This window comes from Coloeus monedula, assembly GCF_965178545.1.
Source record: "Coloeus monedula genome assembly, chromosome: 5".
NCBI classification, from domain to species: domain Eukaryota; kingdom Metazoa; phylum Chordata; class Aves; order Passeriformes; family Corvidae; genus Coloeus; species Coloeus monedula.
The window spans coordinates 62,484,307-62,510,057 of NC_138785.1; the positions used below are offsets into that span (position 1 = coordinate 62,484,307).

General features: G+C 45.4%; 1 protein-coding gene across 1 annotated transcript; it reads left to right on the plus strand.

Annotated features, from left to right (window-relative positions):
- Positions 1–1,373: 1,373 nt before the first annotated feature.
- Positions 1,374–3,738, plus strand: MSX1 (msh homeobox 1; the record flags this gene model as incomplete). Its single annotated transcript, XM_082281644.1, has 2 exons — positions 1,374–1,833; positions 3,308–3,738. The coding sequence occupies 2 exons, from the start codon at positions 1,374–1,376 to the stop codon at positions 3,736–3,738; spliced, it is 891 nt and encodes a 296-aa protein (XP_082137770.1).
- Between the last annotated feature and the right edge of the window lie 22,013 nt (positions 3,739–25,751).

Consider the following 25,751-nt stretch of genomic DNA (forward strand, 5'->3'; position numbering starts at 1 on the left):
TCATTTCATAATCTATATGTTCCTAATCTACCATCTTTATAGGGTCCAGTTAAAAGGAAAGGGAATTCGCTGTCCCTCCCCGTTTAGATAATTGCCCTTAAATGACTGCAAGAGGCTCTTGTGTTCCGAGGAGATTAGAGCCCTGCAGCTATCAATAAACTTTTCTCAGCGAGCGGCCAATCCCGTTATTAGAGAGCGGCTCCGTTTTACTGCACATCCGTCCTGGGCGCGGGGATAAGGGATCGTAAAACGAATTTACAAAACAAAATAGCCGGGACTTTAAGGGCTCAGGGGCTTATATGTTTCTTTTTACGTGAACGAACATTTCGTTATCTGCAGGCACGCACACATCTATGCCATGAAAAGTAGCTCAATTTATGCGTTGTGTATGCGGGTACGTATATAAACGCGGATCTCCACAGTCATATCGAGCACACCGCAGGGCCGGCTTTAATTTAAAAACCAAACCAACCAAACAAACAAAACCCACGAAACGATTGCGGAGCGGGCAGGGTCTCCTTCCCTTTGAGAGGTCACACTCGGGACAGCCCGGTATTTGCTAGTTTGGCAGAACAGCGGGCTCGGTCTGTGTCCCTCTCGCTGTACGAGCAGAAAGGCCGGCATTTTTTCCGACGTTAATACTTTTTTTCCCCGAATTTTCAGCCTTCCCATCCCCACAGCGGAGCGCTGCGCCGGCAATCCGGCCTTCTTCGCTCCTGCCTAAGATGAGAGCCGGGGCGTGGAGAGGGGCTGGGGGATGCGGAGCGGGACCGGGGAGAGCGGAGCGGGACCGGGGGGACATGGAGCGGGACAGGGGGGAGCGGAGCGGGACAGGGGAGAGCGGAGCGGGACAGGGGAGAGCGGAGCGGGGCTGGAGGACATGGAGCGGGACAAGGGGGAGCGGAGCGGGGCCGGGGGACGTGGAGCGGGACAGGGGGGAGCGGAGCGGGGCCGGGGGACGTGGAGCGGGACAGGGGGGAGCGGAGCGGGGCGGGGGGATGTGGAGCGGGACAGGGGGGAGCGGAGCGGGGCCGGGGGATGTGGAGCAGGACAGGGGGGAGCGGAACGGAGCCGAGCGGGGCGGGGCGGGGCGCTCGGAGCGGGGCGGAGCGGGGCGCTCGGAGCGGCGCCGCCGGCGATCCCGGCCCCGCCCCCCCGCGCGCCGCCGGTGCCGCGGCCAATGGGGCGGCGCGGCCCCGCCCCCCGCGCGCCGGTTGGGCGGAGCCGCCCGCGCGCCGCTTTATCAGGCGGCGCCGCCGCCACAGGGCCGGAGCGTGCCGACGGCTGCCCGCGGCCCCGCGCCCCGGCCCCATGAGCGGCGGCGCTGCTCGCTCCCGGCCGGCGCTGCGGTGGCGACGGCGGGCCGCCCTTGCATGGCCCCGGCTGTGGATATGACCGCCGCGCCCACCGGGGTCCGCAGCGACGAACTGCCCGCATCCGCCTTCAGCAGTCCCGGCGGTGGCGCGCTCCCCGTCGCGGCGGCGGCGGCGATGGGCGGGGAGGAGGAAAGCGACAAGCCCAAGGTCTCCCCATCTCTCCTGCCGTTCAGCGTGGAGGCGCTCATGGCCGACCACAGGAAGCCGGGAGGCAGGGACGGACCCGAGGGCGCCGGGCCTCCGCCGGGCGCTGGGGCGGCCGCCCGCTCCAGCCTCAGTCCCCGCCTGGGCGCGCTGTCGGCGGAGGCGCCGCCTTCCCCCCTGCCCCTCGGCGGGCACTTCTCCGTCGGGGGCCTGGTCAAGCTGCCCGAAGACACGCTCGTCAAGGCGGAAAGCCCCGAGAAGCAGGAGCGGAGCCCCTGGATGCAAACCCCGCGGTTCTCGCCGCCTCCCGCGAGTAAGTAATGGTCCGGGAGCGGGCGGGATGGGAGCTCTCGGCCGGCTGCGACCTTCCGTGGGGCCGGGCGGACCGAGGGTAAGGCTGCGCGGGTGGCCGGGGGTTTCCTGTTGCTTTCGCCCTGCCTGCCTCTCCTGGTATATTTTTCCGTGCGGTTCGCACTCTTCTGGGCCACTTCGGCCCGTCCGAAATACTGAAGGGATTCGAGAATGTGTAAAGCCGGAGGATGGCTGCGAACGCACAGGAAAGAGCGGCCGTGCCAGGGTGATATCTTGTGCCAAATGTTAGTTAACAGGGAGGGAAAAGAAAAAGCAACACGGCTTGCCTGTTAAATTGACATGGGGCTCGAACTAAATACGCAAATCCTGACTCAATACCGCTGAGGTTTACTCAGAAAGTGGCTCAAACAATTCATAAGGATCCGCGCAGATCGATTTCCTAGAAGCGGGAGTTTTGCGGGCTTCAGCCCCACTGGCTTCTGTCTTAAGTGGTGCATCTCCAAAGTCCGAAGAGCCACAATCAGGTTGTTTGGGTTTTTTTTTTTTTTTTTACTGCTCTAATGCAGAGTGATCTAAATAATTACAAATAACAGCGTGAGAGCCGAAATCAGAGAAGTCCTTTAATAATTTCTAGTGGCTGCGCTGAGCCCGGGTCTGGGCAGTATGAGCTGCCTGCCTTCGGCCTGGCTGCTCTCTCTCCCTGCCCGGGATCCCGTGGAAAGGGATGACGTTGGTCTGAGGCTCTCTAGAGCGTTTGGGGTGCCCTTAGCAAAGCTGCAAACAGAGCTGTTTTCTCCGTCCCTTGGAGATCGGCAGGTTTCCTGACAGGACTTGTGTAGAGTAAAGCAGCGGTTTAATTTATTTAAATTGCAAGCTAAAATTTCCTGTTGCTAAGAAAACCCGGGACAGATGGATGTTGAAGACCCTTAGAAATCTTAAATAAGAGGAGAGGAGCAGACCGGTGAAGAGTGGTAGATAGAGCACGAGTGTCAATTCAAACCTCGTAATTAATTACAAGCTTAATCCGGTTCCCAGGGGCCTGATGAAGAGGGTGTGAAACTGAGAAGCCAGCCCGTTTTGTTTATTTTTTTTCCTGTAATCCAATAAAAAGGACAGGACTATTTTTTTCTTCTTTTTGGAGGGTCATTCCCTTCATGAGCTGGGGTAGTCGTGAAGGCAGGAGGTGCAGGGTGTGTAGGTGTCTGATTCCTGCCCTTTGTCGGCTTTTTCTCAGTAGGATCAGAGCTTCCTGATAGGAAGCACCACTCTCTTTTCTGGAACGGGAGACAGCAATTTTAAGTGTGCCTAGGCAACCCTGGTCATTTTGGAGCAGTTTGCTTCAAGTGGGACCCTATTTCCCCCCTTTCTCCACCTCAGCTGTAGTAGGGTGGGGTCTCTGCAGGCTGTGGGGGTTTGAGCACTGCTAACCAAGGTGTCTCTCCTTCCCCCTCTTCCCTGGCTGCTCCTGGGCACAGGGCGGCTGAGCCCCCCAGCCTGCACCCTGCGCAAGCACAAGACAAACAGGAAGCCCCGGACGCCCTTCACCACGGCGCAGCTTCTGGCCCTCGAGAGGAAGTTTCGGCAGAAGCAGTACCTGTCCATCGCTGAGCGTGCAGAGTTCTCCAGCTCGCTCAGCCTCACCGAGACCCAGGTGAAGATCTGGTTCCAGAACCGCCGTGCCAAGGCCAAGAGGCTCCAGGAGGCCGAGCTGGAGAAGCTGAAGATGGCAGCCAAGCCCATGCTCCCGCCTGCTGCTTTCGGCATCTCCTTCCCACTGGGCGGCCCGGCTGTGGCCGGTGCTTCCCTGTACGGTGCCTCCAGCCCTTTTCAGCGGGCAGGGTTGCCCGTGGCTCCTGTGGGACTGTACACAGCACATGTGGGATACAGCATGTACCACCTCACATAGAGCCTAAGCCGAGCCCAGTCCAGCACTGCTAGCTGTGTGCTGCCGCTGGCTCCACACGCATTCCCACCCTGCTCCTCTGGCTCTTCGATGTGGACTTCCCCATGGACCCTATGGCAGAGACTTCTCCAGTCTGGCTCTGCTTGACCTCTCTGCTTCCCCCTGTGATGCTGAGCCCCTACCCCAGCACTGTTCTGATCTCCTCAGCAGTCCTGGGGAGCTGGCAGAAACCTGAGGCATTGCCCCAACTTCTTCCTGGCACAGGGTGGTGATGGGCCAACTGTGTCCTGCTTCCCTGGGTCTAACTAACAGCCTGCGGAGAGCCCCCTGCCATGGGGGCAGGAACTGTGGAAGAGAAATGGAAAAGGGGACTGAAAGACAGGACGTTTCTCTTACTTTCTGCAAGGCAAGGTCAAGAGGCAGAAGTATAAAACAGCCTTTCCTGTTCCCATGTAACAGCGCTGTCTGTTACCTGTCTTTGTTCCTCCACCAGCTCCTTTGGAAGGGGCTCTGTGTACTATGTAATATACTGTATATTTGAAATTTTATTATCATTTATATTATAGCTATATTTGTTAAATAAATTAATTTTAAGCTACTGTTTGATGCGGTTTGTTTGCTCCCTCTTTGCCCTCTTGGGGGTGACAGAAGAGACTGAATTTGGGGGATGAGAGAGGGTCTGGCTAAACTACCTGTTTTCCCTCTTTTCCGGGAGATTTCAGCCTTGAGTGGTGAGACAGCAGCTGAGTTTTCAGCTTTCTGTGCATCCCGGAGCTTTTCTGTCCTCATAGCTGTTTGAGGTTTCCTCCTTTCCCCCCACTGCTCCTTGCCAGCAGTTCTCACCGCATCCCTGCCCTGAAGGTGCATGTGATCGCTGCTGCTTCCCCCAGCGGCTCCGGGATCGGCCGGGTTTACTTAGCCCTAGGAAAGAGAAAAGTTGCTCCTCTCCCTTCCAGGTCCCTGTGTCCTGGCCGCAGCCCCCGATGGCTGTGAAGCCTGGAGGGGGGGCGGGGGTGACATACCGCACATCTCAGTGCCAAACCTAGCGTGAGATCCAGGGCTTTTCCTAGAGCTCTTTTTTCCAGCCGAGATTATTCGGGGGAACGGAGCACTGGGATTTGGGGCGGTGGGGAGCAGAAGGTGCTGTCGCGGTTCGGCTGGCGGTGAAGAAGGGGATAAAGCACGCTAAGGGCGATGCAGTGGCGGAGCCGGTGGGTCGGCGGATGGGCTGTGGGGACGATGGTGTTGGGCATGACTGCGGGCCCGGCGGCCGGTGGAACCCGCGGGACTGACGGGCGGGATCACTCGGCGCCGTCTCCTGCCCATCCTCGGGCCTTCGAGCCTCGGGCTGGCTCCGCTGGAAACCCGTCCCGGTCGACCATGGCCCCGAGGAAACCGCTGGCGACGGCTGAGGACCCCGCGGAGGAGGTCGGCGGACACGTAGCCCCGGCTCCGCGCCTGCCGGTCCCGCCAGAACCGGCGCCGCCGCCTCGCCGCATTCCCCTCCGGCTGCGCCCTGAGCCCGCTCAGTGCGCCGCTCCGCCTGGTTTGGTTTGGCGAATCCCTCGGTTAAGGGAGAGCGTTGGGTTCTCCCTTTTTTCTTTTTCTTTTACTTTTTTTTTTTTTTTCCTATTTTGTGCTTTATCTTTGTGCTCGAGGAATAGCAGCTGAGAAATTGGGACTCTATATTTTTCTTTCTGCCTTTCCCCCCAACCCCCACTCTACTGCTTTCATTTCCAGCAATTTAAAACGTTAAGGTTGAAGCAAAGTTAGAAGGAAAATAATTGCTGTAATGAGGCTAGGCAATCTTCTGCAGGCACTATGGCTCCAGCGAGACTGTAGCTGGGGGCGAGGCGGGACTTTTATCATCTCCTAAATATCAATGATGCTTTCAATAACTCAGCGAAACAACATACCTGAACACAGTCACTTTCTCCAGAGCTTGTTGCTCTAATCCCCCTTCTCATCTCTCGCTCCGCTCTGGCCGCCCAGTCATTTTTGAGCTGGGATGAGTTTGGGGCTTTTGTGGTTGTTTGGTTTTTTTTTCTGCTTCTTTTTTTTTTTTTTCCTCTGCTTTTTTTCCCAACCCCTTTGGCTTTCTTTTCCGATCATTTCTTTTCTCTGTGCAAATGACAGTGTCTGTGATCCTGACCCCAGCGCCCAACGCTGCGCCGGAGCGGGAAAGCTCTCTGCCGACTTTTTCCCACGTTGTCTCTGGCAGAAAAAGGCTGAATATCTCCAGCTTATCTCGTTCTCTAACTTAGCCTCTATGCGATTAGACCGCGGGTTTGGGGAGATCTAATCGCGCAGGAGGCCGGGTTTATCCTGTAAGGATGCCCTTAAAATCCGAGAGAGATTTTAAACAGCGAGGACTGCCTTGAGCTGGCTCCCCGCAAGCACCGTTCCCCTTTGCCTGCACCTTTGGGCGCTGCGGCGCGGGGCTCCGGGCAAAGAGGGACCCTTTCATCTCTCCGCTTTGTCTCTGTTGTTTTTTGGTTGGTTTGTGGGGTTTTTTTTGGTTTTTTTTTTTTGTTTGTTTTTTGTTTTTTTTTTTTTTTTTACATTATGTTAACTCGGGATGGATATTCGAAGCGCAGGATTCCTATTGAACATGTCTTTGCTTTAAGTTTTCCCCCTGACCCTTGGGCTAAAGTCCTTGGTTGCTCAATTAAACCCAGATGAGAACAATTAATAACTAAGTAATGACAATAAGTTGGGAATCACACGGATGAACGCTCCATGTGAATAGGAAAAGCTCACACAAAAGAGCAAAAAGGATTTGTCGGCTCTTTTTAAGGGGGAATTGGCTTTTCTTTTTTCTTGCCTCTGGCTTACCAGCAAATAAAACTCACTTTTGTGTCTTTGTCGCCTTAAGGATCTCAGTGGGCAGTTGGAAGTGAGAATGGCTGTTTTCCTTTCAACTTGAGGGTGCTGGCGCCACGCAGCCCCAAGGATAGAGAGTAGCCAAAGCAAAGTTTCCTAATAACTCCCCTCTCCCCCGCCACCCCTCCCCAGTCACGCCGGTACACCCTCCCCCCCCCCCCCCCTTCCATGCATATCTCCACACGCACTCCTAGAGAGCCTCGGCAGACAGACGAGAGAAAGCAGAGGGGCCCCGAGCACATCCACGTCCCACCACGGACTCACAGCCGAGGCTGACTCTGCCGTGGGAAAGCGATAGCGCCTTGGTGCGACACTTTCCACGGAGCGTAGGAAATACAGATCACAGTAGCCAGAGCACGGAGACGAAGCAAACACGTGCAGAAACACATGCAAAATAAAAGAGAAGCCATTTTTCTGCTCTTATTCCCACAAAGGAGGGGAAGGGCTCCGTTACCCGTACACAGGGGCAGCCCTCGGGCACATCTTCCCGGCACCGGCTCCGTGCGAGCTCGAGAGCCCCGTCTAGGAATGCCGCGGGATCGCGCCCGGCTCCGGCTGTGGCAGAGGGGCAGAGTGGCACACAGCGAGGGCTGAGAGCTTAAAAAACAAGGAAAGGCTCTCTTTCAGTTTTAGCTACAGAGAAGGTGACTGCCGGGCAAACCTGCTGTGCAAATCGTTGGTTAAACCGTACATTTGTCATCTGCTCTGAATTTCTCGTGGTTTTGGGGTTTCTTTCCGAATTCCCTCTTTCACTTGAAACACGAATAGGTGCCCCGTCGAATACTTTATCGAATGTTTTCCGTAGTGCTCAAGCGAATTCAGAGCTTAAAAGATTGCTTTCCAAAATTAGGGCAGGCTAAATTCAACAAGTGAGTTAGGCGCAGCAGCAGCCTCCTGCTGCTCAGGATTGTGCCTGAGAACAGAACCTTAAGAAATCAGAGGCAAAACAGGGAAGCTGCCTAACTTACCCATTGTAAAGGCCAGGGGAAGGGGAGGGGGCGAGTGCTTCTCAGTAGTGCTCATAAGCTTAAATCCAGGCACATCATTTTGTGTGAATCTCCTGAGTCACATCAAACCTTCTTCCTAAAAGTCTGGGAAGTGAAAAGTCTGTTGAACAAACTGGTTGGACACCTTCAGGAGGAAGTGGGATGCTTGGCACTAACTCTTTGGTACTGCCTGAATTTAGGTAAACAGCTGAACTCAGGTGTTCAGTATGCAAAGTGAAAATACCAATCACCAGCCTATTAGAGACTCAGAGGTAATTGCTCTTCATGTCTTCTAATGATACATTTGATTTTATATTAGACACGGAGGTGGCCAGAGAGAGCAAGAAAAAGCAGCTGCATAAGCAGTCTCAAGACCAGGACACTCCTCAGAGCAGTCATGGGGCCGTCCAAATTAAATCCAGCAGAGTGGTGACTGGTGAGTAAGTCTCCCACTGCTTGGAACATAATATGCTGTACCCAAGGAGCTCCTGGATGCAATGAGTTCACTCACTCTCTAGTTCTTCAGAAAAAGCAGGCTGATGTGACTTCTGTGCTGAACTGTAAGGGAGTCCGTGGCAGAGACACCTTCTTCCTGTCTTTCATAGTGCTGGCCCCCCCTACATATCTATATCTATCTGTATCTGTGGCATCTATAACTATTCCTTTATCATCTGTATCTATCTATATTTATATGTATCTACAGTAGAATATATACATATTCTAACCCAAGGTGTATGTGGACCTCTGAAATTTTCTTTTATTACCTTTTAAGTCTCTCCACACCTTATGTGAAGCAGAGTGGTGTCTGTCCCTGGCCTGAGCAATCTGTTACACAGCAGGGAGCCTAAAAATGAGGCATTTCGATAATGGGCATTGCAACACAGCTCCTTGGGGCTGGCCCGAGGCCCCTTCTGCAACACGGACCCATTGTCTGTCCAGCTCTGCGGCAGGAGAAGCTGGAGGCAGAACCAGAAGCAATAGCTCTGACTCATTTAACTACAAGTTGTAAATTGTAACATGCTGCACAGAGAGATGTGGTAATGATTCGCTTACAGCAGTAAACCGATCGACTTTAACTCTGCTCCATTGTACTTCTTCATATCAGAGATCTTTTATCCCTCCAGGCTGGATCCGGTTCCCACCCTGCAGTGATTAAAGGGAAAGCGAGGAGGCAGCTACCTGGACCCAGTCTCCCTGGTGTGATCAGGAATGTGCAATAAACCCCCCGTGCAAAGCTTCCCTTTTCATCTGGGGAAGTGGCGCAGCTGAGGATCCCACTGCGCGCGGAGCCAAACTCCTCCCGGACCGGAGTGCCTGGAGCCGGCTCAGCCGTGCGCTGCTGCCCGGTGTGCGACCGAGTCCCCTCGGCCCGCAAACACTCTCGCGGCGGTGTGAACAACACCCTGCATTTCTTCTTGCTTAGCCTGGTAGAAGAGAAACAAATCTCTTGCGTATGTCATACAGCCATCAAACTACCCACTAAAATAGTACAGGCCTTGCTAGTGAGCTGTGAGACAAACCTTGGGGAGAGAGTTTTGCAGGAGCAATGTTTAAAATCTGAGATTGTTTCTATGTCTTTGGTCCATTTTCATCGGAGCTGGGGCAGACAACGGGGCACTGGGGTCATAGTGATCAGCACCGGACAGACCTGAGGTTCAGGCACCCAGGGTAAAAAAGATGCAGCCCAAACTAAATATTCATTTCACCCTAATTGAGTAATGCTTTTGTTGGGTTTTGTACCGGGCACACAGCAACAGGCAGGGTGGGGTGTGCACATGATATATATTGGAGAAAGAGGTACCTTATAATGACAAACACATTCAAAACCTTCTGACCACCACTGTTGCTGCCCAATGTAAATGTAGAAAGAGAAAGAGCATTCGGGTGAGGCAGTATTTAGACGTCTTGCTATAATTCAGGCTCCATTTGCATGTCAGAGAGAAAGGAAGTGACAGAATAAGGGAAAGAGATCTGGTAGCAAAGGATGGCAAAAATATGTTAGCTGGAAGATAGTGAGTGGTGCAGGGAAGCCCTCAGGAATGGAGGAAAAGAGAATTATTTCCATAAGACAAGCTGGAGGGAAGGAGCAACTTTCTTTTGATGCAATGTTTTGTGTGCATTGGGCATTATTATGCAAATATCAGCTAACACAAATACCAAAGTAAGGATGCTTTAAAACTCAAGGGGTGATTGCCTTACATTACACTGCATTTAGATGTAAGCCAATGGCCCTGTGCCCATTTACATCAGCAAGGGAGTGGAGGCTCAGAGACTTGCCCTCACATTATGGCAAGCTTGTGTGCATTAGTCCTGGGGAGCATCTGCTCCTCACACTGTACTCACTAAAAGCCATAAATGCTTTTCTAGACCTCGTAATGAGCTTTGGACTTACTGTGAAAACCGAGTCTGTGGTATACCACAAGAAGAGACAGTGGGATGTCGTAGATGTTGTCAGTCTGACCAAAGATTTTTCTTTCTGTGACGTTGTCAATCTTCTCTTTTGGTAGGAGGCTACATAAACAATACACACTAAATTCTATTTATAAAATAAAATACTGGGTTGGAAAACACAATACATATGGCATGGGACTGGAATAGACACAGAGAGAAACAGAATTCAGTGGTTTTCAAAACAATTTAGCACTTCAAACATTAATTGCCTCGAATTAAGACTATAGGCACCCACCTGAGTATGCAGACTGTATGTTATTGAACAGAAATGTTCTCTATTACCTCTTATCAGGGAACCCAGACTCTGTGAGATGCCCATCAGCGGTAAGCCTGTAGTGCCAGAAAGCAGCACAATGTCTCCACAACGGTGATTATATCAGATACCAGTGATATCAATATAAATAATAACGCAAATGTGAGCTTCTTTAGTGATTAGCACAGCCACATTCTTTTTAGAGACAGCTTAAGTATCAACTGTGTGTACAAAATCTACATTCAGAAATCTTAGTCATGAGTTTCTAACTCAGATTTTTAATTCAGAGATTACTCAAAGGAGGACTGGCAGTCAAAAGATTCTTCAAGAATAGTTTCTTAAAAATGACTCCACTTTAACTACATTTCTGTCAGCTATGATACCTGAATTAGGATAAACTTTATGGTCTTAATAGCTCAGAATTCGAAAGTAGACCTTCAGACAGTTATCCCTTTAATTCAGGAACACCCATGCAGGCATGATAATTTTCCCTCCAAATAATTGTGTATTTCAAGTATATACTCAAATAAATCCATCTCAAAAAACCTGGAAAGCAAATAGAAAGTTGTACAGGGCATATAATAAAATGAGAAAGCTGAGATGGACATGTAATCCTAAATTATTTTTACTCTCTAAAACACCAGGCCTAATTTCTCCAAATGTGATTTTTTTTCCCCTTCCTCAAAGATGGCTTTAATACTAGCCAAGTTTGAAGTTTCTAATGACATTTATTTCTGAGCTATGTATGCATGAGAATTTCTCTTTGCATAGTTGGAGACTGTGATCTTTTTCAAGCTTGCATAATGTTTAACATGACTGAATCAATTTTCAAAACAAAGAAACACGAAAGCATTGAAAAATGCCCAGAACAAGAATGGGCATTTCCATTCCATAAGGAATTGTTTGGAAAAATTATAGTTGTAGGAATTAGAATCTAAGTTTATCTTAAGTTTGCTGGAAGGGAAAGTTATTTTATACGAGACAATTAACCATTGGTTTCAGACTGATCCAAAGCCCAATAAAGGCAGTGGCATCTTTCCATGGGCTAACTAAGAGGCTTTGGGGCTGACTCATACACTGCAGAGCTCCTCAGAAGATAATAGTTCTACACCGCTTATGTGAAAGTTAAATATAGCCCAATGTTTGTAAGTGTGTGTATGTATTACGATTAATTTAAACCCCTGGCTAAGATTGAGTTACAGTTTCCATTTAATTCATATGCATGTGTTTGTGTTAGTATGCGTGCACATGCAAGGACAGACATCTGTGGACGTGTAAGCACACACATTCAGCTGATGCCATAGAGATGATTGAATCAATATATGCACATGATGGCAAATATCAGCCTTTGCTACAGCAGATATCACCGCTGCCATACATACACTTTGACAGATCTGAACATATGCTTTCAAAACCAGCAGCATCTGTTTACATTGAACTGCAATAAAAACTGAAGGAGGCATCAGTTAATATTAGAATTTTATCTTTTCAATGTCCAGAAACAGTTTCTGCGCCTTTGATGTAGGCTGTCAAGCACTACTGGAAAATTGCATCTCTCTAATTACTGCATTCAGAGCAGAGGAAAGGACATGACTGCCTTGCAGCATTTGTCAGCGGGGACCCTGCGGGGGCTTGCTTTTTGGGTACTGATAAGCAAAGTTAGCTCACATTCAAAAAGCAGTAAAGCAATTCTTGCGTAAAAGGGGAAAAAAACCAGAAGGGGCACTATTTTGGATGATCCAGTAGAAAGCTTTTCTCTGTTGCAGGTATGATTAACCTTTACTTTTACTGGCTGTTTCATTCAAATGAAAATTTCAGCATCCTGTATGAGTATTTAGCCTGAATATAAACTCAGTGGCAGCACCACCACTGATTATTCAGGTATGAGCACGTTCAGACCTGTAACGAGCACCTGATTAACCTGTGAAGTGGTTGTATTGTACCTGAAGATGTGGCTTCACATTTTGAGGCTTTCAGAGGTGGTACTAGCTTATCTGTTCCACATTATCCCTATTCCCCGTTTCTTCCATTGCCCCTAGCCCCATCCCCCTTGGCTGTGTGTCACAAAACATTTCATGGCATTTTTAAGCCTGCGTCAGTTGCCCGATGAGATTTAGAGCTACGACCTTTGCTGATGGTTGCACTGGCAAAATGGGTGTGGCAAGGGAGAAGTAGTTAGAAAGTCACAGCACACTGAACTCTGTAAGGTGACAATGCCGCCAAGGAAACAGCGGCACTTGCCCCATCACAAAACTCTGTGTTGATATGAAGAGGATATTTTATTTTAAATTCTAATTGCAAATGAAAAGTAAGGGCTTATTAAGGCTTGTTTGTGTTCTTCTCCTCGTGTGTAAACAGAAAGGAAGCATTTGTATACTTTAGATATTATATATCTGAAAAAAGATCCAGTCATCAGCTGTGTGCATCCCAAGCATGCACCAGGAGGAAAGGCTGCAAAATAACGGCACCTTTTATAGTATCCTTACCATACTGCGGCAGCATCCAGAGTGGAAGTACTTTAAGGAGATGTCCAGGATGTAAGACAGCCAAGCTCAGCCAGAGAGGAGAGCAAACTCAGAGAAATAGGAACAGAAAAAAACAATGCAAAGGAAAAATAGGCAGTTATCATGCAGTGGAACAGAAGTGAATGTCTAGTGTGTAAACAGAGCAAAGACAACCTCCTTCGTGTAGGGATTGCCAAAGTACAGCTGCGGGCAGGGAGGTGGACAGGTAGAAGCACACCCCTAAAGATGCATTTTACAGTGAACAGCAGCTAGAACACTGCAGAAGACATTGGGTGCATTGTATTGTGTTTGGCAGCAGCATTTATTTCATAGGGGCAAAATAAGTGCAGGAACATAAACATTTGCAAACCATCTATTTTACTGGCAATTCATAAGGAGAACTTGCAGAGTGTTTAATGCTTCCCCAGCCAGGCCCGGGGGACTGAAGGTATTCACACACATTTTAATGAGGAAGACAGGCCAAAAAGGAAATTATCCAATCTCTCCCAGTTGTAAGGTTTTGGCTTTGTGGAAGAGCTGATGGCCACTTGGATTCTGCTTGTCCTGGAGCACAGGTAAACTTCAGGTGCCTACATCTTGGAGAGCAATTTCACATGCTTTCTGCTATTTAAAAGCAGTTGGTGCTCCTGTGTTGGAATACACAGCTTCCTGAAGGCATAACACCACCTCCTAACAGCCAGAAACTCAGCAGCTACATGACTCTCTCCCAAGGAAGCTCAGCTCATAGTGAGCATGTGAAGGCACTCAACCTGCACTCTGTTGCTGGGAAGTGCTGAATTCCACATCAGGCAGGTCAGTCAGCATCACTCTTTAAAAATTTACAGCTGGAACAGAACACAGCAGCCCTAGGTGAGACCAAGCTGGGTTCCCCTCTACGAAGAGTTCAAAGCCAACACATCCTCCTCCCAGGGCAACATCCTCTTCCCCCTCTGGGGCTTGAAGAAATCCCCCTTTCTCCCATGGGAGCCATGTGCCTCTGCAGCACACAGAGCACAGCCAAGGGTTTCTCAGGGTGAACAAGGAACAGGAGAAACCTGGCTCTGCTTTAATGCTCTGGCGAGCAGTACCTGATAGAAAATGCATAGGTAATTTCTGTGTCAGGGTCCCGAGGGTGGCAGAAGGCCTTTTTATTCTTTAGAGATGCTTACTTCTCACTTACTGACCACACTGAGCATCTGTAAAGCATCTGCCTTAGGTTCTCTAAAACATATCGAGAGACCAAAATAAGTTCTCTTTAGACAACACCTTCATTCAGTGTCCCGAGATGGTAGTTGAGTGCAAGCCCCTTTTTTTTTGCATATTTCCTGTGTATGCTTATTGCATCTATGAAACATTGAAATTAGAGAGAAACTCAGCCATGAAGAGAGTTACACTGTGTTCCTTTCACTTCTCCATTTCATTCCACCTTTCCATTTATTATCCATCAATTTTGGGTAGGTCCTGAGTGCATTTGAACCCATAATTGTGTCCATGCACTTATTGTAGAATATATAGTTGTTAGAACATTCAATAGCATGTAATTGCTTTTTACTATTCATTTGCCTTTTCTTTTAAATGGGAATTTGTATATGTGTCATACTTGGCTCCAGTCCTGCAAACACTTGTGCCCACGAATAACTTTACCCACACTAGGAGCTCCATGGATCACAGCTTCTCTCTCACCCACTGAATTATATGAAGTTACTCATGCAGTTAAATTACTCATAAGCATATGTGCTTGCTGGATCAGGGCTTCTCCATATAAGATTGATCTTTATAATTAATTTAAGACACCTGTATATTTTTTTTAGATAAAGGAAGTAAATCCTTGGAAAGTGGTAATAAACTTTGGAGCTGCACTTAGTGCAATAAATGCTTCTTTTTTTTATTAATTTATATCTGTTTTTCTGATTTGACAGTCTAAAACCAAAATAACTCAGACATACTCTAAACCATTTTATAAAATAATGTATTTAATACTTAATAATTTTATACAGTAAAGCAACTTGATAGGGTTTCTTTAAACAGCATAACAAGGTAAGAACATTATCTTAAATGCTATGTCAGCAGAAACTACCATTTTATGCTTCCTGTTAGCCCACACACAAATACCTCAGACTTTGATCCCCAAACCTTTGCCAACTGGGCACCCTGCTAAGTGCCCTTAAGTGTAGAGGGCCTTAGAACAAAGAATGATCAGGACCTTGGATCTGAAGATCCACTAGTCTTAAAAGTGCTGGTTTAAAGTAATTTTTTATTTTCCTTTTCACTAAAATCTTCTGTAACTCTCTTTGAATGGAACACTAGTTCAAACACCTGTAAACACCTGTGACTGACGCATAATTTGTTTTCTGGAAGGGAACAGCTTGCCTTTTCAAAAGAGACCTCAGAGCATTTTGTTTGAACCTCTACACCATTTTCCTTTCAGGCATGAAATTGCAAGCCAAACATTTCTACACACTTCTAGCTATCAGAAGGAGCAGAACTGGAAATATCCAAGCTGTGGAACTTTTCCCTGCTGTGGGTCAAATAGTTTAGCATCCTCACAGAGGTAGATGGATGTTTTACTGTGAATCACAGCCCAAGTCCAGAGGACATTTCTCGGTCATCTACCCACCATTGACCTGAGAGGTCACTTGCAGCTCTCCTTTCCTGATCCTTGTCCTGACCCATGCCCTGTCCTGCTCCTCACCACTGTCTCTGCTTCATCTTGGGCATTGCACTTGGCTGGGTGGATGTGCTGGTTTGGTTTGATTCTCCTTGGGGAATTTTGCTGTCATAAATGGCCATGAGCACCATCTGTAAGTGCATGTTCCCAACTCTGGTGAGATTTCCAGAGGAGAGCAGCCATGGCACTTCTGCCACCCCCTGCCTGCTCATGGCACTTCTCTGCCTGTGTGACCAGACTTACCACATCCCTGTGCTGTGTTGTGGCCACTAACCAAGGCTGCAGCCTTTACTAGAATGCACCTCCTGTTCCTGGCTTGTTGCCCATTTTCTCTCCAGTTCTTCCTCTTCTCACAACCTTGCTCTTCTGCTATCTGAATGCATCCACATGCAGGTGGCATTTGCATGTATCAGGATGCAAGTTGTTGCTGCAGTGGCATGGCCGCTGCAGCTCCAGGCTTGGCCATCAGCTTCCTGCACCTGCTTCTCCTCAACCAGGGACCGCTCAGTTCTACAGCATCCCTTGCCATGCCAGATCAGACCCCCCTTAGCCATTTCAACCCTGGTAATGCCTGCTCCCACCTCAACTCCCTTTCCTTTCCTGATTCCTTAAAGTACACTTTTGTCCCCAAAACAGACGTTCCCAGGATTAGCTACACAACTGGTTCTCCTTTGCTGCCAGCTCGCTTGTGTCACCAGTGTCCCACACTCTCTAACACCTGACATGGATTTCACTGGGGTCGTTTGTGAACGAAGTGGGCCTAGGAGCCCTGCAGGAAAATCAGATGGAAACAAATGTTCACAGCTTTCTAGAAATTGGTGTCAGCTCCCTGATACAGAGAGTTTTACAGCTCTATAAATCAGGCTGAAAATGTAACCAGAAGCCCTGTTAGCTTTCTGTTTCTTTTAGCACATCCGTTTCTTGTAAAATTCCGATTAGAGGGACTGGTCTCTGTAGAAATCATTCACTCCAAACCCAACAGGGCTATAAATCAAAGCACTACAAATCACCACAATTTGCAGATTTTGGGTTTCATCATTTTATTGCTTTTGAAGAAGTTATGTAAATGTTCTTGGAGAATATTGACCCTTGCATCCTCTGTCATATCTGGGATGAGGAAGAAAAAAAAAGCATTTTCTGAAAACCAGGTATCTCATTCATACAGGTACTCCTAACCTATTTCTCTAAGGGATCAGGTCCAGAGTGCTTTCTCAAGTGAAGAATCTCATCAAAATTAATGATACTACTCCCATAACTTGGAGCTAGATGAATAATAATTTTCTTCTGAAAGAAACAAAAAGAGAGTAGAATTTTACAAGAGACTCTGTGTGGGAAAAAAAAAAGTGATTCCCCGATGATTGTGTGTATAACACCATTTATGACTCCACTGTCCCAGCCTGGGTTTGGCTGAACAAGATGATGATTATCTGCTCCAGCAGGCAAACATTTCATCACCTCCCAGTATGAATGACAAAACTGTTCCCAACAAATTTTGCCCTCCCGGTGACAGTAAATCCAATCTGGGCTTGCAGATTCCAGATATCTCTGAACTGAGTCACACTGGTCTGCTGCAATGCATCAGACCCCACAGTGACCACAGCTGTGATTTGAACAGTATGGAGAAGAGTCAGGTTCTGTGCAGCACTTTGAGGGGCTCCTCAAAGTGGAAAGCTTGTAAGGATCTCTTACTTTTACCCACCTACTTCCTGAAGTCCAGGGGTTTCAGCAGACTTGGAGCTTCTTAAAACAACAGGTTTCTCTTCACCATCCAGTTCACCTTATTAGTCACAAAGTGCGGGGAACTTCTGCAGATCACAAAGATCAGGGAAAAAAAAACGCTACAAGGAAAAATATCTTTGGCTGCAGACTGAAAGCATGAAATTATTCTTTTAGATTTAGTGATACAGCAACGATATGTCATTTATCAGGAATAAATTTAATTCCTGTGGATTTATAATTGTACTGTTGATATCTGAGAGCTACAGTAGGGATCAGATGCCCACTGAACAAGCTGTTATACAGCACAAGATGCTATACAGCAGAGAAGAAAAAAGATAGTCCTTTTCCTTGAAGGCTCATAAGTCTTTGCATTGCCTTTACTGGAACAACAGCAACTTTAGACTATTCATTATTATATGCAGATAACTTATATTGTAAGGAGAACATTTTCAAAGGCACAAAAAAGTGTAGGCATTTGACTCCCATGACACTCAGTGGGATTCTTAATAGTTATTTGCCTGTGGTACCTTTAAAAAGGACTGCCCAGGCACCTAAGTGGCATGATCACATTATTCAAAAGTTCATTTAAGTATCGGAAAAAATTCATAGAAATGGGACATATATATTTCAAAATCACTTTTTTTGACACACTAAACTTTTAAATTCAGCTTAGTGCTTAAACAGATCCATCGTTTTTATTACATAGCCTATAAAGCCAATTAAAGTAATTAAATGGAAATTGGAGAGTATTTTAAAGGCTGGTTTAAGATTCCTCTTTGAGCACTGGAGCTTAGTGTTACAGTAGGACACCATCTGCTGTCCAAGCAGGGTCCGACTCCGCTGCCTCAGCAGCCACATCCCACCTATAAAAACAACATGCCCTGTATTGTCTTAGTAATGCTTTTGCTAACCAAATTCCCCTTCAGATTTGTGAGTCTGTGTTGTATTTTGTTTAGGACAGCCATTTGAATTTGGTCTTTTTTCCCCTTATGTGGTAGGAATACATAAAATGAGAATTTCTTCACAAAAATGATGTTTGCAGTAAAAATGTTGTGCAGGTACTCAGGGTGTTGAGAAATAAATGCTGTAAAAGGAAATAAAGAATAATACTTCAAATCTTGCATTTGTAAACAAACTGTGTGGACATTACTGGTTACTCTACTGTAAGACTAGCAAGGCACAGCCAGCTGGGTGCAATGCAAGCAGTTTATCAGTGACTGTACACTGAAGGTGCTCTTCCCATCCCTGCCCAGCTCTCAGGGGAGATCTGAGGCCTTGCTGGCACAGCTGCCAGTTACTGTTAATTTTAATGGAGATTTCCACACTGTGGCCACCTTACATCTGGAAACTGAGCTGAAACTATCTACTTATTTTGCACAGGTCACTGAAGTGATTGCTAGGCGGCAAAGTTTTTGGGTTGCTGTCAACACGGAGAACTTCTGAGGTGATCTTGCTGTGGGAAATTCCACATTCCTTTACAGGTCTCCTGCCTGTAGTAAATTAGTCTCAGGCTTTGAAGGTGGATTCTCAGGCCCAATTATACCTGTTGACAATCTCTATAAAAATTGTTTCTTTGCTTGCACAATTGTATGCCTTCATTTCTTCTCTACATTTCCCTCTAGAAAGAGGGAAATTTTCTTAAAAATTATTCCTATTTTCCATTGTTTCGAAATTGTTTTTCTGTTCATGTTGCTCAAAATGCCAACTCTACTGCAGAAGAAAAAGCTTGGATTGGTGTATCGTATCATAAAAACAAAGCTATCAGAACGATGGGTAAGTTGCAGTTTGAGTCAGTATAGAAAAGCTGTAGCCAGGAATCAGAAAAAGGTACGCAGAAAAATGTTGGGATCACTGTATGTAGACTAGGGGCCTCAACAGTATCTGTAGATCATATTCCTCCTCTCTTAGGCCTACATAATTAGGGCTTTGGGTTGGCTGAAGTGACAAAGTTGGGAATAAAATTGCCTTTAATTCCTCAATTAAGGCAATGGGTAATTACTGAATGATTTTCCTTCATCTCTCTGGAGGGTCCTATATTTCTGTACTGCCTGTATTGGAAACCTCAGTCTGATGATTCAGTCAGAGGGGGTGAATTTAGGTCTCAGTGTGCAGTGAGACATAGACACATCTGAGACTTTAAGAAGCTATAGAAAATTAATATTTTGCCTCTTTTGAGAATCATCTGGACACTTTCTATTTATGAAACACTCTTACAGGACAAAAGGTTTGGCCAATGTGCAAATTGCCTCTTCCATTTTCATGTCTGTCTCCAGCAAGAGTGGCATATACAAAATGGGTTATGGAGCAGTAGTTTATCAGAACTAAGCATTGCCACTCCCAGCCCCTTTAGCTGTTAGTCTGGAGTAATGGATCATACACCAGTCTCTCCCTGACAACAAGAAGAGAAGTCCTATAAATCAGATTAAGGTCAGTTCTGTAGCACAGAGTTCAATAAAATTATTGGATTCTTCTTACTTTTACTATTTCCTAAATTTCACCATTAAAATCATTGTTTCTAGTAGAGGGCTTCTTCCTGATGGATTATCCTGTTATATCTGTGTTACATTAACAGACTTGGATGCAATAGTCCAATACATAAGCTTTCTGTGTAAGTAATTTTCCATCTGCCTGCCATTCGCAGTCTTGAGTCAAGGAGGCTTCTGGAAGATGTCCTAGAGGCCTCGAACATGTCAAATGCTCCTTAGTGAGGAAGGGAAAAAGTGCTTCTCTGTCTGCTAAAATAAATGATGAGCTTAAATTTCCTAGTTTAGTGGGATATTGGGGGAAAAAAAGTCTAATGGTAAAGACAGAAAAATGACAGAAACAAATTACTAAGGAAATGTGCACTGTCCATAACTAGAAATTCCTTAAGGACAGGGAAACAAGCATCTATCAAGACTTGACTTAAATTTGATCCTGCATTTGAGAGGAGGAGGGGAGGGTGAACTAAATAACTTTTTAAGTTTCTTTTAATTTTTGGTGATCCTGTGATAGTCCTTCTATGGTGGCATTGTCCAAGATGAGTGGAAGGGGAGCAGGATACAGTGCAGAGGCTGCCCCTTGCTCCTGCCTTTCCATAGGCCTCTCTGTCTTCGGTCTCCTTGCCTCTGCAGCCATGAGAGCTCCAGAGGCAGTGTCAAGCTGAAGGCTTGTCATCACGGGAAAGCTTCACCAGTTATTCCTGCACCATGGCTCCAGTGTAGCTGTGTTGTTACACTGCTGTCTGGGGAGATGCTTGCTCTGCGATAAGAGTCAGTTTCTTTTGGCTTTAAATGCATTTAGTTTCCAAAGTGACATCGGGGAACAGTGTTGTTCTGAACAGAGCCAGGGGATTGAACAGAGCATGGGTTGAACAACCGCTGTGGGACTTGGCTCTCGTCACATCTTGCGGCTGTTGGCATCTTGCAGCTCTTTGCCTTTTCCCTCTTGGGTCAATGGCAGCTTTCAGCATAGAGCCCTGCTTTCACCCCCCAGTTCTCACAGCATAAGATAACACAGTCAATCCTGGGAAAAAAGATCCTTCCACAACACAGTGAAGTAATACAGCAATAGATGACATCAGAAAAGGGTATAGGTTTGAGTTCCTTCCTCAGTCCCCTTGTGCCAGATCATGTTGTCCTCCCTCTGCACACCCAGGCCATTACAGGGCTATCCCAAGGGTAAAAGCCCCTCAGACACCCCCCAGCTCTCCTCTCCATCTGCAGGGGAGCACAGGGAGTGTTCACACCCACTAGGGTTCATGCAGGCTGGCTGTCACTGAGCCCTGCCCAGTACATTTTTATCTTGCCCCACTCTCTGATTCCTCTTGCTTCCATCCCCACAGCTTTCCTCCTGTGTTCCCCAGCCTGCAGCTTATTTTGAAGATTTGACTAGAACTTCTACAGTACATTAATTTCATATCAGCCCTCTATACAGGGAGGAATTTTGTCCAAGTGAGGTGATTAATTCAAATGAATTCTGTCTTTCCAGTGCTATATAGCAAATGACTTCATGCTATCAGTGTTAGCAGCAACCTAGTAACTTTTCTTGATGGTAAATCCCACAGAGGAGGGATATTAATAGCATAAAAAGCAGGAGTGGTCATGGAGTTCGAGTTCAGAAGGATGATTTTTCCTCAGTCCTCAGCAGGCATGCTTGACCACGCAGTGCCTGAGCACACAGCGAGGGCCCCCCACCTGGACTTGTTACCATCAACAAGCACATGCAAAGCTCAGAACTCATGGCCTCATTCTCCACAGCATCCAGTACAGGTTATGTGAAATATTAAAATATGTAATTTTAAATGCATGCTTTTTATTGCTTTATAACTAAGAAACCAGATCTTTTCCCACTGACTCTCTCTGCAACTTTTCCCTGTTCTCATATCCCATGTGGCTCTTAAGTGCGCAAAGGCACCAGTATTAAAGTTTATAAGATATTTATATAAATCAGATGGTTGGTGAGTATTAAATCTGATTTTTCTCAATAACCCGAGGGGGAATATTAAAATATTAAGATTGTTTGAATTTTTTAAACAAAATGGAGCTTTTGAATAGTTTAGTCCAAAGCCTCAGCTCTTGTACTCAAATGTAAACTGGCTGAGGACAGAACTCTTGAAGTTTTAATCTTGTTACTCACATCCAGTGAAACAAAAGGAGGCCTTAATAGAAAGCCTATTCTCAAAAATCACAAACAGACTAATATGGAAAAATGAATTTTAACTTTTGTTTTCATCATATGATTTTTGTCTTGAGAAGGGCACATATCTAGTTCTAAATAACTGATGTCATAATACAAAAATTGCCTCATGGCATTGCCAGTCTTTACTTTTGTATTAATAACTTCAATATAATTGTGAGATTTTCCCATTTTTTTTCCAATTTCAGCAAAGCTTCTTCTTAGGCTCTTGATAAAACACTTCCAGGACCTCCTCCTGATACTGTTTTCTGTCTTTACCTGATTGTGTTGTGAACCAACACTTAGCATTGTGGATCAGTACACTCAAAGCCTCCTGGTTCTTTTTTAAGTATGAAAACAGCAGTTGCTTTTGGGAGGACACATTATTGCTTCTAACTTGTGCAAGGGTGACAGACTACAGCTGGATGACAGGGAGCTGTGTAGGCAAATGGAATGTTTGCTCTTTGCTTTAGGCTCTGATTAGGTCAATTCTTGTGACAGAGTTATTCCTGCAAACCCACAATTACTGCTAGGCTGAGTTTTCTGGAAAAAGAGATTTCTTTGCATGCTGTCTGACCATCCCATTGCAGGACTGATGGGAATTGGTTTGGGTGTAGGCAAGTAAGGCAAGTTGCAAAAAGAATGTACTTAGATTCTATACTACTGTTTTTTCCATAGCTGAGAAATCAGCCTCTGGCCCATATGTCTGTGCAAAGAAACAGATATACTACTGTGGGAAATGAACACTGGGATCAGAAGCAGGAAACCATATACTGAGAAAGGTGACATTTTTGTTATAGCTGTATTTGTTAATATTTATGCTTCAGGCTTCATTTTATACTTCATTTTACAAAATGAAAACCAAACATATTAAGGATGAAAAAGATTTGAGTTCTTTGCCTTTTTGAGCTGCTACTTGAATTAGTTCTTGCTATAGCTTTTAAGAACTGTATTTTAGGAATGTAGAGAACACCAACAAGTAAACAAATACACTTTAAATCAAATAATTGCAATATTATTCCTGATATTTACAATATCTTGACTTTAAATTTTATGCTAGAACAGCTGCAGAACTTTTGGGGGCAAAGAGTAATTCTTAGTCATATGGCCAAACAACGCACAAGAAGTGATTTGTCTTCTGAGATAACAGATCTTTAAAAATAACCTCAGAACACATGAAATAAGGCTTAAATGCCATTATGACAAAAGACACTTAAGCTATCATGATGATAATCATCCTGTGTATATTTGCACTCCACATGTTTATATGACAGACAGGTCTAGACTTGCTTCAATTACCTTTTCAGCATGTTTTTGAATACTGTTAATGCTATGAAAAATGTTATATATGTAAGTAAAAAACCCCTGTAAGTGAAAAGGGTATGTCCATCATCATTATTGTTGGCCCTTGTCAAAAACAAATCTTGTTAAAGTAAGTAAGTGATTTTTTAAATTAGAGGTGAAAGAAACCTATTTAATCATTTTTTTCACCAGCACAAACTGGGCATGCTGCCATTATATTTTATCTAGAAGAAAATGTTAATTCACTGATTCATAACAGGTACCCTTTTCAGCCTCAAATGGTGTTCTTTCCTCTAATGCTTTTCTTTTTCTAGTAACACTGTGGAGATCACAGTCTGATTTGATCACCTGGAAGGTGTTCTCAAGATACATTCCAATAATACCCCTAATAATAATTACAGGTCTACCTAGATTAGTTTTTAATCAAATTTGGGTCCTCATGGTGATGACTAAGGAAGATCTTGTACAGAAGTTGTCTGGCTCCCAGAAGTCTGGATTTAAGACCAAGTTTGTCTACAAGCACTCAGTGTGGCTCTGAAGAGCTCATTGAATTTTGCTGTTCTCTAGTGTCAATAATAACTCTTTACCGACCTTCACTGAAGAGGCAACAGAATTAACTCAGGTGCCATGGGGGCCTTCAGAGACTCTCTGTTGGTTATACAGAGTCTCTAATTCTTTATTATGTAAAACCTGGTAAAACCTGCTACTTCATCCCCAGGAGGATGACTCCTACAATTTAAATCTATCTGAGCACAAAAAGGTTCCTTTCCTACCCAAAGAATGCAGGAGAGTTTGCTGATTCACAGTATGGATCTCTACAGTGCTAAAACAGGAAATGAAGTGATGGGAATTACGTGAATCATGTAGGTTGAGACTAATACTTTCTTTCTAAAAACCTAGGAAAAAAATCATGAAACAGTGGTCTGTCTTATGCTCATAAAGATTTATAATTCTGTTTCTTCAGAAGAGGAAATCCTATAAACACCATCTTTACATTTGTAAAGTGACACATGTGAACACATTCTGTGATGCTTTTTGATCAAGTGCAGGACTTTGAACTGCTCATAATGATTAATTCACCATCCTTTTGATGAAGAGATTCTAATTTCAGCTGAAATTCATAGAGTCATAGAATGGTTTGAGTTGGATGGACCTTCAAGACCTTCAAGATCATCTAGTCCCATGAGCAGGGACACCTTCCACTCAGTCAGGTTGCTCAGCACCTCATCCAACCTGGCCTTGAACACTTCCAGGGAATGGGCTTTTACAACTTCTCTGGGCAACCTGTTCCAGTGCCTCACCATCCTTAAGTAAAGAATTTCCTACCTGTGTGTGGTAAAGAACATTAGTGGATGAAAATGTCGATTGCACACTGTTCAATTGCTTCTTCACAAACCTTATTCCTATACCACCAAACATCAATTCAGCTGAATTTTTTGTTTTATTATCAAACATTTACTTATTGCCAGCTTTCCAAGACAGACAAAATGCTATCATAATGGGCAGTACTACAGACACAGACTATACGGGCATGAAAAAATTAAGCTGTATTGGTGTTTTATCAATTTTTTCTGTTTCTACCAGAATCTGCAGAAATTATTTTGGAAAAAGAAAGACTGAATAATTTCAGACTTTTCTGAACTTTAGGGTGTGTTAATTTTCCTTTATGTCAATGTGGCTCTTGGTTTCTCTTGATTATTATATATTCAAGCTTGTCATCACTGTCAGAGTAAACAAGTGACCCAATTCAGCTTGATCTTCACCTTTCACCCACGTAAAATTTCAAAAGGAGACTCATTGTTTTTGCATGTGTCATAACCCTGTAATTATGAAAAAATTCAGTAGCAAATTACTTCCATGGCTTTTCCCCTCCATTCTCAGCAGTTGAAAGCATTCCTTCAAGAGACATTAAATAGTCTCAATTTCCCTGTTCTTCTGAGGATACTATACTAACGAAAATATACACTAAAGATTTTTTCTGAGAAAAACTGGTAAAGTCAGTGGAAGTAAATCATTGACCGCTAACAGTTACAATTTGGCATACATTCCTTTTATTTCTCAACACCTCATTAATGTTGGAAAGGTACACACTGGGGAACACCTCACAACTTTGAAGAAGATCCTGCATGCACAAAAAGTGTCTAACTGTCTAATGCAATGGTAATTCCAGGTTCCTAGAGCCAGATTGTCATATATTGCTGTTGCTGTCATAGTATGGGGAAATAGTGCAGAAAAATAGTGGATCAAATTACAGAGCATGTCAACATATGTCCTGTGAAATAAGTGGTGTGATAAAATGCTAGGAACTTGATGCCAGTCTCTACCATATTCTATCAACCACCAAAAGAAATTAACCTAAACTTAAATGCAAATGTTAGGAAATACTGTCACTGGTTGTACATATTGTGACATGGCTGTTCTGGCAAAATGTGTAGAAAAGGCTGTTGTCCAGCCTCTCAAACCACAACAGCTAAAATAAAACATGTAGTGGACTCCAGTGATATTTGTTGTCTCGCTGAACCTAAAGTAGCTGACTTGTGAATGCATAATCAGTATGACATTTTGGAAGGCTGCTTTTATTTGCAATATGTTTT